The sequence below is a fragment of the Pseudophryne corroboree genome, chromosome 3, assembly GCF_028390025.1.
Source record: "Pseudophryne corroboree isolate aPseCor3 chromosome 3, aPseCor3.hap2, whole genome shotgun sequence".
NCBI classification, from domain to species: Eukaryota; Metazoa; Chordata; class Amphibia; order Anura; family Myobatrachidae; genus Pseudophryne; species Pseudophryne corroboree.
The window spans coordinates 518326404-518341002 of NC_086446.1; the positions used below are offsets into that span (position 1 = coordinate 518326404).

The 14599-nt window shown below is 42.4% G+C and overlaps 1 protein-coding gene across 4 annotated transcripts in view; it reads left to right on the forward strand.

Annotated features, from left to right (window-relative positions):
* Positions 1–14599, forward strand: part of RPTOR (regulatory associated protein of MTOR complex 1) — a 704097-nt gene that overhangs the window by 427605 nt on the left and 261893 nt on the right. For all 4 annotated transcript variants that reach the window (XM_063961080.1, XM_063961083.1, XM_063961081.1 and 1 more), the window contains exon 4: positions 9896–10054. In XM_063961080.1, coding sequence (XP_063817150.1) covers positions 9896–10054 — 159 coding nt within the window. The remainder of the gene's footprint in view (positions 1–9895; positions 10055–14599) is intronic.

Consider the following 14599-nt stretch of genomic DNA (forward strand, 5'->3'; position numbering starts at 1 on the left):
GCAAAAGTCTACAAGTTTGATACCCTGGCTGAGGAGGACCTAGAGTTTGCTCATTCGGTGCTGCAGAGTCATCCGCACTCTCCCGCCCGTTTGGGAGCTTTGGTATAATCCCCATGGTCCTTACGGAGTCCCAGCATCCACTTAGGACGTCAGAGAAAATAAGATTTTACTCACCGGTAAATCTATTTCTCGTAGTCCGTAGTGGATGCTGGGCGCCCATCCCAAGTGCGGATTGTCTGCAATACTTGTATATAGTTATTGCCTAACTAAAGAGTTATTGTTGAGCCATCTGTTGAGAGGCTCAGTTATATTTCAAACTGTTAACTGGGTATAGTATCACGAGTTATACGGTGTGATTGGTGTGGCTGGTATGAGTCTTACCCGGGATTCAAAATCCTTCCTTATTGTGTCAGCTCTTCCGGGCACAGTATCCTAACTGAGGTCTGGAGGAGGGTCATAGTGGGAGGAGCCAGTGCACACCAGGTAGTCCTAAAGCTTTCTTTAGTTGTGCCCAGTCTCCTGCGGAGCCGCTATTCCCCATGGTCCTTACGGAGTCCCAGCATCCACTACGGACTACGAGAAATAGATTTACCGGTGAGTAAAATCTTATTTTTCCTACATAACTCTATATACTGTATGTGAAGTTTTTACTTTTATGTATATTTTATTAAAATTGCATATCAAAGAATAAAAAAAAAAAAATATACATTCTGACAATTTGTCATACAGTACATTGGTTTGTAGGGCTATAATCCAAAATTATTGTAGTAAACGCCCTCTTTCAGACATAGTGAGTATATATATATATATATATATATATATATATATATATATATATATATATATATTTATATGATAATAATAATAATGTTATTTATGTAGCACTTTTCTCCTAATAGGACTCAAAGTTCTTTACATCACAGAATACAAAACAAGCCTAACAGTATGTAGATACTCGTAAAATGCGTGAGTAAATAGGTAAGTCTTAAGACTATTTTTGAAGGATTCTAGAGTGGAGTCTTCTTGAACTGTGCGAGGACATATCTCCCAACTGTCCCGATTTTCGCGGGACGGTCCCGTTTTTTGGGGACTGTCCCGCTGTCCCACCCGCGGGCCGCAGTGTCCCGCGGTGGGGGGGGGGCAGTTGGGAGGCTCTGTCTGTCGCTGCCCTGCTTAGCAGAGCAGCGGTGAATAGACGCTGTGCGCATACGCACAGCGTCTATTTAGTGCAGACAGAGGGAGAGGGGGCATGCCAGCGGCTCACAGAGCGCTGGGCATGCCCCCTCAGTGACGAAAATGGGGGCGTGGCTCGCGATCGTTGGTCCTCCGCGAAGCCACACCCCCTTTTCCTTAGACCACGCCCCCTTTTCGGGAGCGTGTGTCCCGCTTTATGCAGAAGAAATGTTGGGAGGTATGTGAGGAAGAGAGTTCCTTAGAATCGGAGCCGCAAAGCTGAAAGCTCAACCCCCAGATGAATTCAGGGAGATTCTCGGTACTGTTACTTGTCCTTCATCTACAGATTGCTGTAATCAAGTTGGGCAGTAGGAATCAGAAGCTGCATTTTGTACCATCTGCAAGTGGTACAATTCTTTTGTGGGGAAACCAAGGTAGAGGGCATTGCTGCAGTTTTGGATGTGATGATACAAACAAGAATAAAAAGCCTCGAGCATGTGTGCGAACTATCAGCTTGATATTAAACTCCCCAGAAAAAAAGAGAAATATTAATTTTACCAGTTTAATCTCTCTTAATGTAAACGATTCAGGGATATTTGTTAGTGTGTGCTAATTGCTAAGTGCCTTGGAGTCCATGTCTATTTCTTCTGGAAAAAAAAAAATCCTTTCTATACTGCAGAGTCACGCAGGGGGGAATCCTCTGCATTGCCCCCAAACAGTCACTGGTATGCGGATTGCTGTCTCAGCGCCTAGATAGCTTCTTAAGCTGTGTTTCCCGTCAGCAGGTTGTTCATATACCTCTAAATAGAGAAAGCAAGTGCTGCACATTGGAAGACCTAGATTTACATCTCTTTGGCACCAGAAGCGCAGTGACCTTAACAAACATTCTCTCCATCATGTCCCTGCTGGGTTTTTCTTATCGATTGTTTTACTCTGTTCTTTGCCACTAGCTAATACATGCATATTTGCTGTGGACGTGTATTGTTTGTAGAAGTAGTTCTGTGTATAGCACTTATGCATCTTTGAAAATGGAGACATTTCGCGTTAATATCATAACAACGTAGATGATGTAATGGATAGCATTACTACCTTACTTCACTAACGTTGTGGGTTTAAGTCCCACCATAGCCCTAACTGTGTGGAGTTTGTATATTCTCCCCATGCTTTCGTGGGTTTCGTTCAGGTACTCCGGTTTCCTACTATAATCCAAAAATATACTGGTCGGTTAGTTGGCTCCCACCGAAAATGAACCCTAGTTTGTTTGTGTGTATACATGAGGTAGTGAATATAAACTGTAATATTCACTTGGGGCCGTGATTGATGTGAATGGCAAATATTCTCTGTCAAGTGCTGCAGAATACGTGTGCGCTACATAAATAACTGGTTATAATAGCAAACTTTGAATATGCCAGAGGCAAAGCTGCTTGCAGAAAGGTTGAAAATGGGTGAAAGTTTGCGACTCTATCTGCTTTCTGATTTGTGAGCCATCATGCCGTGACTGGAACAGCAGCAAAATGAGTTTTATACTGGAAAAGCAAATTGACTACATAAATATATGGGGCATAAAAGAAGTGTCTTTGGTTATGAGTGTTTTAAGAGAATAACAATAGTCAGACATTGAATTCCCACTGTCTGCTAGTTGTGACCTTGGAGAGGTCACATCTCATATATTGAAGAAGGAAAACTCTGTGCTGCCTTAATATACTGTGTTTGCTTTGCATTTTAAAAATTAATTATATTGGGGGGAAATAAGTACTCTGAATCATAAATTAATTTCAATTTCCTTATTTGTGCTTATCAATAATATCGGAATATTTTGTGCTAAATTCTTCGTTAAAGTGCTGATATAATGTAGGGGTTCAACATAACAAGAATACAGTATTTGCAACACTCATAAAACTATGTAGGTTAGTGTTACTGTAGATTTATATTAAGAAATTGATTAAATGTAAATAAAAACAGCCAGTACTGAATCATCATATTGCACAATTCACGGCCTTGCCAAAGGCAATATTACAGTCTTCTGTGGTTATTTAATCATAGTACGGGCAGGTTTTCAAGAAATTTTGTTTTGGCATTAAAATGTCAAAGACTGTGTATTATTCAGTTATACAATATGCATCCACCTGCTCTCTTACAGATTTACAGCATGTTTCTATGTTATACCTCTTTCAGACAGTAATAGGCGGGTCGCACGTCGGAGCCGTACGCGGTGCTTTCTGGGTGCAACCCGCCTCAGGCCCCGTTTCACACTGGCGTCCCCAGCCCGGTATATTACCAGGTTGGTGATGTCAGCGGTGGTGCGCAGGGGCGGCAGTTGGAGATCAGATTATCTCCAAGCGCTGCCTGTCAATACAGTGTGAACGGGAAACGGGTCGCATCGACAACCATTTCACACCGCACAGTGAACAGGGTTGAAATACCGGGTTTCTCGACCTGGGATATTTTCCTGGGCCCTTTCAGACAGCACAGCAATTCAGGTTATACGCAATCATGTGCAATAACCCGGGTTACAAGCTTGCAGTCTGAAAGGGGTATAAGAGAGTGCTACTATATCTCACATACAGTAGTTGTAAGTCAGCAGAGTGTCAGACAGACTTGCAGACGTTTACTGGACTTATACAGAGAGGCTTGGATGGTGATGTCACAGCAGCTTGCTTGACTGCAAATATATATATAAAATGTATTAAAAGTTTCGTATATAGTGCAGCAAATTCTGTTGCACTTTGCAATTGGAAACAAAAATGATAAAGCAAAACTGGGTAATAAACAGTCATAGACGTAGGAATGCCCTGCTTGCAATCTCTCACTCTCTATACACACACACACACACACACACACACACACACACACACACACACACACACACACACACACACACACACACGCGCACACACACGTGTGTGTGTGTGTGTGTATATATATATATATAATATATTTATATATACACACACAAATATATGTGTGTGTGTGTATATATATATATATATATATATATATATATGTATATATCCATGTATATCGGCACTCAAATAAACAAACACAAGTACAGGTACCTTGGTGATCCGGTCCTATCATGGGGTCCATGATGCAATAATTCCAAGAAGGGGGACGGCACTCGCAGGTTTTTTGCAAAAAGGATTATATTAACATAAGAAGCAAGAATTCCAAAACTTACATCAACGTCTCTGTGTAAACACCATCTTCAGGATGCAGATGAACAAATAAATGGGTAGTGGTAAACATATACTATGTTTACCATTACCCATTTATTTGTTTGTCTTCATTCTGAAGATGGTGTTTACACCGAAACGTTGATGTAAGTTTTGGAATTCTTGCTTCATATTTTAATATAATCCTTTTTGCAAAAAACCTGTGAGTGCCGTCCCCCTTCTTGGAAATAAATAAATATATATATATATATATATATATATCTATCTGATAAAGCAGAGATATGCCTTTACTTATTTATATACGTAAATTAAATATTAACTGGACTTTGAAGAGTAATTGACCGCAATTATCTTTTTCTAAAATATTGATGCAAGCTAAGCATCTCTTTAGTTCTACTATTCGATTAATTCCTGACGTATTTAATAAGTATTTTATAAAGTATTATACTGTTTTATTAGACTGATAGAATTGTAAAATTGTAATGCTTGGGTTATATGGACAAAAAAGATTTATGAAGAACCACAGATGAAAAGCTAATATTGAGAAATGAAAGAAATTCTTTCTTGTATGTTTAAACCTAAAATGACTGCTGCGAGCACTCACTAAAGAATACAAGATCTTTACGGCGAAAGCTCCCCGGATAAAAAAAAATTGCTAAGAACTGATAAGAAAATGACTTTCCACTTTTAAAGAAAAATCTAAAGCTTACTTTTTATTACTTTGATCAACCTTTGTCATAAAATATATATATATATATATATATATATATATATTTCATAGGGTCGACCAGTGTCTATGTTGACCACTATTGGTCGACAGTAACTAAGTCGACACACACATTAGGTCGACGTGACAAAAGGTCGACGTGAGTGTGAATTTTTTTTTGTTATCGTTTTCTTTTCTAAGTGACCGGTAACCCCAATTAGTGCACCGTGTCCCCTCGCTTCGGGCAGCAGGTTACCGTTTCCAGTTGTAGTTCACGTGGATTATAATGTATGAAAAAGGTTCAAAAAATGAAAAAAATTGTGAAAAACTCATGTTGACCTAGTAACCATGTCGACCTAGAAACCATGTCAACCAATAGTGGTCGACCTAATGACTGTTGACCTAAGTGTGGTCGACCTAGAGACCGGATATAATAATAAAAAAAAAAAAAAAATATATATATATATATATATATATATATATATATAGTGTGTGTAAATATTAATTTGTTTTAGATTTCTGTTCATTTACTCTGCATTTTGTTAATTGATAAATAAACCGTTAACACTTCTATTTTTGAAAGCATTCTTACTGTGCAGAATTTTTTTCCATGCCTGCCTAAAACTTTTGCACAGTATTGTGTACGTATATAGCCGGGGTTGAGCCAGTACCAGCAACATTATGGGCATATCTGGGTAAGTAGTCACCTTCTTACTGCACCTGGTTGCAATATAGTGTGCATGAACACCTGATTACTGCACATTGTATTGTTTCTGAGGTGGAGAGGCTGTGGGGAATCTACTCAAGCGATGTGGATAATACCCAAATAGTGAATATGTCTAAGTATCCATAAAGTGTGGTCCTAAATCAGAGTAGACACTACGTTCTGTCGTATGTAGAGAGATATGTAAAAACCTTATGAAAAGTTTTCATCTATAATCTACCTAATCCGTGTCTGTTTGTCTACAAAAAAACACAGGTAGTCTCTTCCTGTTTAGTGCAATCACTGTCCATATGAATTCAAATATCTGTTGGCAAAAACTGTAGGCAGGGTGACAGAAATAACACAGATGTCCCAAATGATGCAGTTTTTAGGTTGATATCTTAAACCTCACTTGAGCGGATTACCCACAGCCTCACCCCCTCAGGAACAATACAGTGCGCAGTATCAGGTGCTGATAGACATTAGATTGTAACTAGCTGCAGTAGGAAGGTGACTACTTACCTAGAGATCCCGTAACGTTGCTGGTCCCGACTGCTTATCTGCATCTCGCTGAATGCTTGTAACATGTGGGGTCCATCACACACATGCAATGGATGAGACTTGCTGTTACAGAGCTGCCTGTATAATCAGCCCAAGGCTGTACAGTGCAAATGTTATGGGCATCTCAAGTATTACTTCGTCAGTGCTTAAAGATGGAATAGATCATCCAAATTCAAGAAACACATAAGAAAAATAACACTACAGATGTGTCCTCTTACATCCTTGCTCTGTGCACTGTAAGTCGTGTTACACGTAATGCGTGAGCTCCGCGTGACTCTAGTGCTGAGCATCCTTTTTTTGCCTTTATTCCGCAAAAATGCGTCTTAGGGTGTGTACACACGATGAGATATTTTCTTTCGATTTTGACTATATAGTCAAAATCGTTAAAGAAAAGTTAGTGCAGATCGCAAGGTGAAAGTCACCTTGCGATCCTGATTCGATCCCGATGCGCGGTCCCGCCTGGTCGGCATCGCAAGAAAAGATAGACTGTGCAGGCAAGTCAATCCTTGCTAGATCGGTGTACTATCTAGTTCATCTCACATGTCAGTGACATCTCACATAAGCCAAAATCTCACATAAGACAAAATCATAAGCGCACACAGACCATATCTCAAGAAAAGTTAGTCAAGATCTGTGTTATCTGGGCTCCAGGGAGTTCAAGGGAAATCGCAAGTGAAAATCGGGCATAGCATGTGTACACACCCTTAGATGCCATGTAATGCAATAGTGTGCAGGAGCAGCTTCTGCTGATTAAAGTGATATGCAGCATGCCTATATTCTGTGTGTGACTGCAACTTTATTTGAATACAAAATGCTGTGCTACAGTGTTTTCCTGGTGTAAGTTATTACAGATGTGCCAACATACATCTAGCCACCTTGCATGTTAAACAGCCCTTCTAGTCACGCCATGCCTTGTCTTGACTCCGTAGCGCCGAGCGTCTTTTCGTGCGGCTTTTTCTATAAAAGTGTATCTCATTCGCAAAATGATGTGAATAGAGCACACAAGCAGCTTAAGCTGATTAAAATTATATGCTTCATGGCTACAGTCTGTGTGCGACAGCGGCTGTGTCTGCTTACGAAACAATATCCTACATACCATTTTGCATGCAGATACAGACACAGGACCTGTCAGCTCACTCTCGCCAGGCATCTCCCAGTCTGGCATTCGTGGATTTCATGTCTGCATGCTACCACCACCCACAGTGAATGGTGCCCTGCTAGGATGCCTGGTTATGATGTACTTTCAGCTGACCATAGATGAACACTACTTGTATAAACAGCACCCAACTTTTGTTTGTAAATGAACACAAGCTAAAATGCTGCTAATTGGTCAAATTCACCTAAATATATAGGGGTATATGCAATTAGCGGCGAATCGCTGCAAATTATCGCCGTTTTTTAATTCGACAGGTGAATTCCGGCAGGTGGCTTCCGGAATTCACCATATTCAATGAAAAACGGATTCGACAGTCCCGCGGGCGAAAAACGGCAGGGTGTAATAAAGTTGTACTTGTCACGGTGTGTGTCTCCTGTTTTTATTTGGGTATTTTTTTTCAGTAGTACTACAGGTACCAGCGGGCCCGTTTTTCTCCCGCATGCTGGTACTTGTGGTTCTCCAAGTACCAGCTTGCGGGGAGGCTTGCTGGGACTTGTAGTACTACTGGAAAAAAACAATATTCTTTCAATTTTGACAAGGCTATCAGGCCCACATCCGCAGCCCTTGGATGGGGAGGACAGCCTCGGGCTTCACCCCTGGCCCTTGGGTGGCTGGGGGGGGGGACCCCCTTGATTGAAGGGGTCCCCACTCCCCCAGGGTACCCCAGCCAGGGGTGACTAGTTGGATATTTAATGCCATGGCCGCAAGGCACTGTATAAAAGTGACCCCCGGCTGTGGCATTATCTGTCCAGCTAGTGGAGCCCGATGCTGGTGTAAAAAATACGGGGGACCCCTACTGTTTTTGTCCCCTGTATTTTTTGCACCAGGCGCAGAGCCCGGTGCTGGTTTTAAAAATACGGGGGGATCCCCTGTCAATTTCCCCCCCGCATTTTTAGAACCAGGACCAGCTCGAAGAGCCCGAGGCTGGTTATGCTTTGGAGGGGGGACCCCACGCCATTTTTTTTCTGAATTTTACCATTCCATCTAAAAAAAATATATATATATTATTTTTAAAAATATATAAATAATACTTGTGCCTCCAAAAAAGACAAACCAAGTACCTAATCCCTTCTAATATAAATAGATATGCTATTATCAATAAAAAAAAACACAAAAAAAAACATGTTTTAATTTTTTTTTATTAGTTTCACCCACCAAAGTGTGGCGGATTGAAAATGTCGAATTTACTGTCTAAAAGCACTGTTGTCGAATTTCCAAACTTCAATTGAATACACTTTGGTCGAATTGCAGCACTTGTATCATTGCAGAAAAGTCGAATTTGACAGAAGTCGAATTTCAAAAAGTCGAATTTTGAAAGTCCGTTTTTTGGACGGAAAGCACTGAATTGCATTGACGATTTTTTTTGGGGGGCGAAAAATTCCCGGAATTCGACAATTTCGGGAATTCGACCGCAATTGCATATACCCCATAAAGTGTATGCAGTAACTTTCACTTTCTAATCCGAGAAGAAATCACTTGGAGCTCTTTGATAGATAGACTTGTATAACAAAATTATTAAAACTCAAATGGGAGCTACTATAATAATGAAAAACTTATCAAGATGTATTACAACTAAATAAATGTTTCATTTGGTCACTATATAATTCCACCATTGGAAAAAAATATTTTGCTATAAACGTTTATATATTCTAACACCTAATGTATACAGTGTATCATTTTCTCCATTTATATTATTACTAATTGAAGACTATTGTTTTTATTGTGATAAGAATGTTTTCTGATTTTGTGATAACTCCCCTTTAGATAGAAGAAAAAGAATTGCAATAGACCGTGCAGTATAACAGTAGTAATGCAACACTGCATCACTTTCAGCTCACAATAATAGCACGTGACTGTAGCTTTAAGTTTTCATCAATGAAACGTCTCTCGTTGTGCCGCCATTTGTGCTACAACACTTCCACGGATTCTACATAGATTTCTTTTCTCCTTAATCTGCACAGAGCTGCTCATGTAATGACTTTCAGCCAGAGGGATATTACATTTCATCTTTGCACGCAGCTGCAAATGAGGGCAGTAAGTGTGCAGTTGAGTATCTGGAAGAGCTCTATATTATGTTAATTCAGTTACTCAATAATGTTTTATATCTGGTAATTTGCACAGATCTTTCGCATCGCTGCCCCTTACAGGGAGTCTGTGCCTTAGACACATGTGTCTTTAATTTAACAAATTTGCTGGCGCAATGAAGAAAAAGTACAGCAATAAGCCACTATTTCAGTGTGTCTTTATACACATTCTGTGCTTAGAGGACAAGGGCACCAGTACATTTGTCTCCCTCATACTAATCACACAATAAGTGCGCATCAGCATTCCGATTACATAGAAACAAAAACACATTTACTTACTAGAGAATGTTTTTATGTCTGTTGCAAATGATGAAAATTTTCTTTTTGTATTGTACACAGGCTAGGTACAAGCAAAGTCTAGACCCCACAGTGGATGAGGTGAAGAAGCTCTGCACTTCCCTGCGAAGGAATGCCAAGGAAGAGCGAGTGCTATTCCACTACAATGGGCACGGAGTACCACGCCCCACCGTCAACGGGGAGATTTGGGTTTTTAATAAAGTGAGTACTCGCCAGAATATGCTGTACTTCTGTGCCTGGGGCATTTATTGCAAGTCTAGGGCTGCTGCTTTGGGTGCCAGTAGGGTTCAGGTTTTCAGGCTGATTTCCTGCTTGAGAGGAGCAACAAATGAACAGACCTGAATACAAGAGGATCTATAGTCATTATGTAATGGCGTAACTAACAGTGCAATCATTAGAGAATGAGGAGATGAGTAGAAGGTTCTTGCAGTTACATAGTATCAGTTTGTTGAATCAAGATGTGTATAATACAGTAGTACATGGTGTAATACGCTGACATTAGGGTATAAAAAGTTTTATAAATAAAGACCTTAGTAATATTCGTAAGCCAGCATGGAGGATCTCCCACATAAAGCAAGACCCCCCTGGGCTTGTGACCGTCTTGACTTCATTGTAGGTATCTCTAAATAACAATACCAAAAAATACCCAAAACATAATGTGAAAGGTTGAAGAGAGGATACAAAACACAGCGTCTGACCATTTCCTCGTGAGTTGTGGAAGTTGTTATGCAGCATCTCTTGTTCACACATAATCCTGACTTTTCCCAGGACAGTCACCATGTCACCCTGTCAGGCGGTCATGAGGATCGTAGTCTTAGCCTCTACAGCACGACACAGGCAGGTCAGGCATGGTTGACGGAGTCAGTTGTACATTATATGAATGCAGAGTCGATGCGACCCATTTCCCCCGTTCACACACTATGGACAGGACAGTGCTTGGAGATCGTCTGAGCTCCAAGCGCAGCCTCCGCATACGTCACCGCCCCAGCAATATGCCAGGCTGGGGACGTAAGTGTGAAAGAGACCTGAGGCGGGTCACACCCAAGAAGCACTGCGTACGCCTCCCACGTGCGACCCAACATGTTAATGCTTTCTCAAAATATACTGTAACCAATTTCATCACCTTTATGGTAGAGCGGCTTATGTTTCCTAATGCTCAGTACTACTGTTGTTAATCTGTAGTAAAATCCCTGGATAGTCACTGTTGCTATAGTAAATTGCAGGACGCAACAAGCTAAGGAAATGTGTATAGCCTTTGGTGTAAATGGGGATTTAATTGGAATTAACCAAAATGTCAAGAAGCAAGCTGCATATCAAATGTGCTCTCATAGGTCTCTGCCTCCCATTTTAGCAGAACACAAAACCTCCTAGCACAAACACTTCACTATAATGTTACAAGAAGGAAGTAGTGAATTTAGTGAAAATGGGAGTGACCAGCGTCTACATACAGATGTGTCCCCATCATTGCTGCAGTTGCATATGTGTATGTGACTGAGTATTTGAATCTTTATACGTGCTACAACTTTTTTCCAATGCAGGTACCATTATGCTCCATATACAGACTCAGTCATACACAAGTGTTGCATATCAAATTAATCAACAAAGTTTTCTGATGTGTCCTAGTCGCATTTACAGCAAAAAGAGACACCCAAAGCTAGCAGAGTTGCCCGGGAGCAGATGGCTCACTTGTGCCAGGTATCTTACGCTATGTGGCTTATTGAGGTTAGAGCCATGACTACATAAATCCACAAAACATGACCCGTTGGTGGTATTTGAAATCTAGAGTTGAGCACCCATGATTTAGACCATCTACATATATTGCCAGTAACAAATATATAAAGATCATTAAGGGGGGAATTCAATTAGCCGCTGCTAATTAATACCCCTGGGCTAACCAATTAGCCCCAAAGCCAACAGTGATATGGGATTTTTTTTTCACCTGCCTCAGCGGGTCGCATAAGAAAAACCCTGATTAACTCTGGGGTTGATGGGTGCCGCAACTGAATTAATGCACGGACTTGTGAACTTTTCACAGATTTTATAGATGTACTAAGCCTTGAGAAGTGATCAATTTCAGGGTGATAGCCACAGGCTGGGCTTGAAAAATGACAGGAGCTAGTTGGTTGGTACTTTATCACTGTGAGTTGGTTGGTACTTTATCACTGTGAAATGTATCACTTCTCAAGGCTTAGTACATCTGGCCCTTACTGCGTTAACGCCTGTTAACCTGTGTTAACATGGTATGAGCAATAGCAAGGCTGTCTGGGGAATTTGAGAGTCCAACTAAATAGCCCCAGGCATTAAGGCCCAAGGCTACGTCCCGTTGTTACCCAAACAATTTACAGTTTAATATTGAATTCCCCCCTAAATCTAGCTTTCCAGTGAAGAGGTTGTCAAAGATAGTTGCTACCCTACTAGTGTAAGGTCACTAACGACTCAGTATTTTCCTGTCAGACTGCGCTTCCCCTTTATGTGCGAGATAATAAAGAGTTTAAAGGCGGGTACACACGGAGAGATCCGTGCTTAATTTCTAAGCAATAAATTACCGCGGCTAATTATTATTTATATAGGGCACACCATAGTGCTTTACAGAGAATGTTTGGCCATTCACATCAGTCCCTGCCAGTCTATATTCCCTACCACATGTACATGCACACACATTCATGCTAGGGCTAATTTCTCTATCGTCCTAGTGGATGCTGGGGTTCCTGAAAGGACCATGGGGAATAGCGGCTCCGCAGGAGACAGGGCACAAAAGTAAAGCTTTACGATCAGGTGGTGTGCACTGGCTCCTCCCCCTATGACCCTCCTCCAAGCCTCAGTTAGATTTTTGTGCCCGGCCGAGAAGGGTGCAATCTAGGTGGCTCTCCTAAAGAGCTGCTTAGAAAAGTTTAGCTTAGGTTTTTTATTTTACAGTGAGTCCTGCTGGCAACAGGATCACTGCAACGAGGGACTTAGGGGAGAAGAAGTGAACTCACCTGCGTGCAGGATGGATTGGCTTCTTGGCTACTGGACATTAGCTCCAGAGGGACGATCACAGGTACAGCCTGGATGGTCACCGGAGCCTCGCCGCCGGCCCCCTTGCAGATGCTGAAACGAGAAGAGGTCCAGAATCGGCGGCAGAAGACTCCTCAGTCTTCTAAAGGTAGCGCACAGCACTGCAGCTGTGCGCCATTTTCCTCTCAGCACACTTCACACGGCAGTCACTGAGGGTGCAGGGCGCTGGGAGGGGGGCGCCCTGGGAGGCAAATGAAAACCTAATTTGGCTAAAAATACCTCACATATAGCCTCCGGGGGCTATATGGAGATATTTAACCCCTGCCAGAATCCACTAAAGAGCGGGAGACGAGGCCGCCAAAAAAGGGGCGGGGCCTATCTCCTCAGCACACAGCGCCATTTTCCTTACACAGCTCCGCTGGTCAGGACGGCTCCCAGGCTCTCCCCTGCACTGCACTACAGAAACAGGGTAAAAAAGAGAGGGGGGGGCAAAATTGTGGCAAAAATATATTATTAAAGCAGCTATACAGGGAGCACTTATTATAAGGCTATCCCTGTCATATATAGCGCTTTTGGTGTGTGCTGGCAAACTCTCCCTCTGTCTCCCCAAAGGGATAGTGGGGTCCTGTCTTCGTTAAGAGCATTCCCTGTGTGTCTGCTGTGTGTCGGTACGTGTGTGTCGACATGTATGAGGACGATATTGGTGTGGAGGCGGAGCAATTGCCAAATATGGGGATGTCACCTCCTAGGGGGTCGACACCAGAATGGATGCCTTTATTTATGGAATTACGGGATAGTGTCAACACGCTAAAGCAGTCGTTTGACGACATGAGACGGCCGGACAATCAATTAGTGCCTGTCCAGGCGCCTCAAACACCGTCAGGGGCTGTAAAACGCCCTTTGCCTCAGTCGGTCGACACAGACCCAGACACAGGCACTGATTCTAGTGGTGACGGTGACGAATCAACCGTATTTTCCAGTAGGGCCACACGTTATATGATTTTGGCAATGAAGGAGGCGTTACATATAGCTGATACTACAGGTACCACTAAACAGGGTATTATGTGGGGTGTGAAAAAACTACCTATAGTTTCTCTATCGTCCTAGTGGATGCTGGGGTTCCTGAAAGGACCATGGGGAATAGCGGCTCCGCAGGAGACAGGGCACAAAAGTAAAGCTTTCCGATCAGGTGGTGTGCACTGGCTCCTCCCCCTATGACCCTCCTCCAAGCCAGTTAGATTTTTGTGCCCGGCCGAGAAGGGTGCAATCTAGGTGGCTCTCCTAAAGAGCTGCTTAGAAAAGTTTAGCTTAGGTTTTTTATTTTACAGTGAGTCCTGCTGGCAACAGGATCACTGCAACGAGGGACTTAGGGGAGAAGAAGTGAACTCACCTGCGTGCAGGATGGATTGGCTTCTTGGCTACTGGACATCAGCTCCAGAGGGACGATCACAGGTACAGCCTGGATGGTCACCGGAGCCTTGCCGCCGGCCCCCTTGCAGATGCTGAAGTAAGAAGAGGTCCAGAATCGGCGGCAGAAGACTCCTCAGTCTTCTAAAGGTAGCGCACAGCACTGCAGCTGTGCGCCATTTTCCTCTCAGCACACTTCACACGGCAGTCACTGAGGGTGCAGGGCGCTGGGAGGGGGGCGCCCTGGGAGGCAAATGAATACCTATTTTGGCTAAAAATACCTCACATATAGCCTCCGGAGACTATATGGAGATATTTAACCCCTGCCAAAATCCGTTAAGA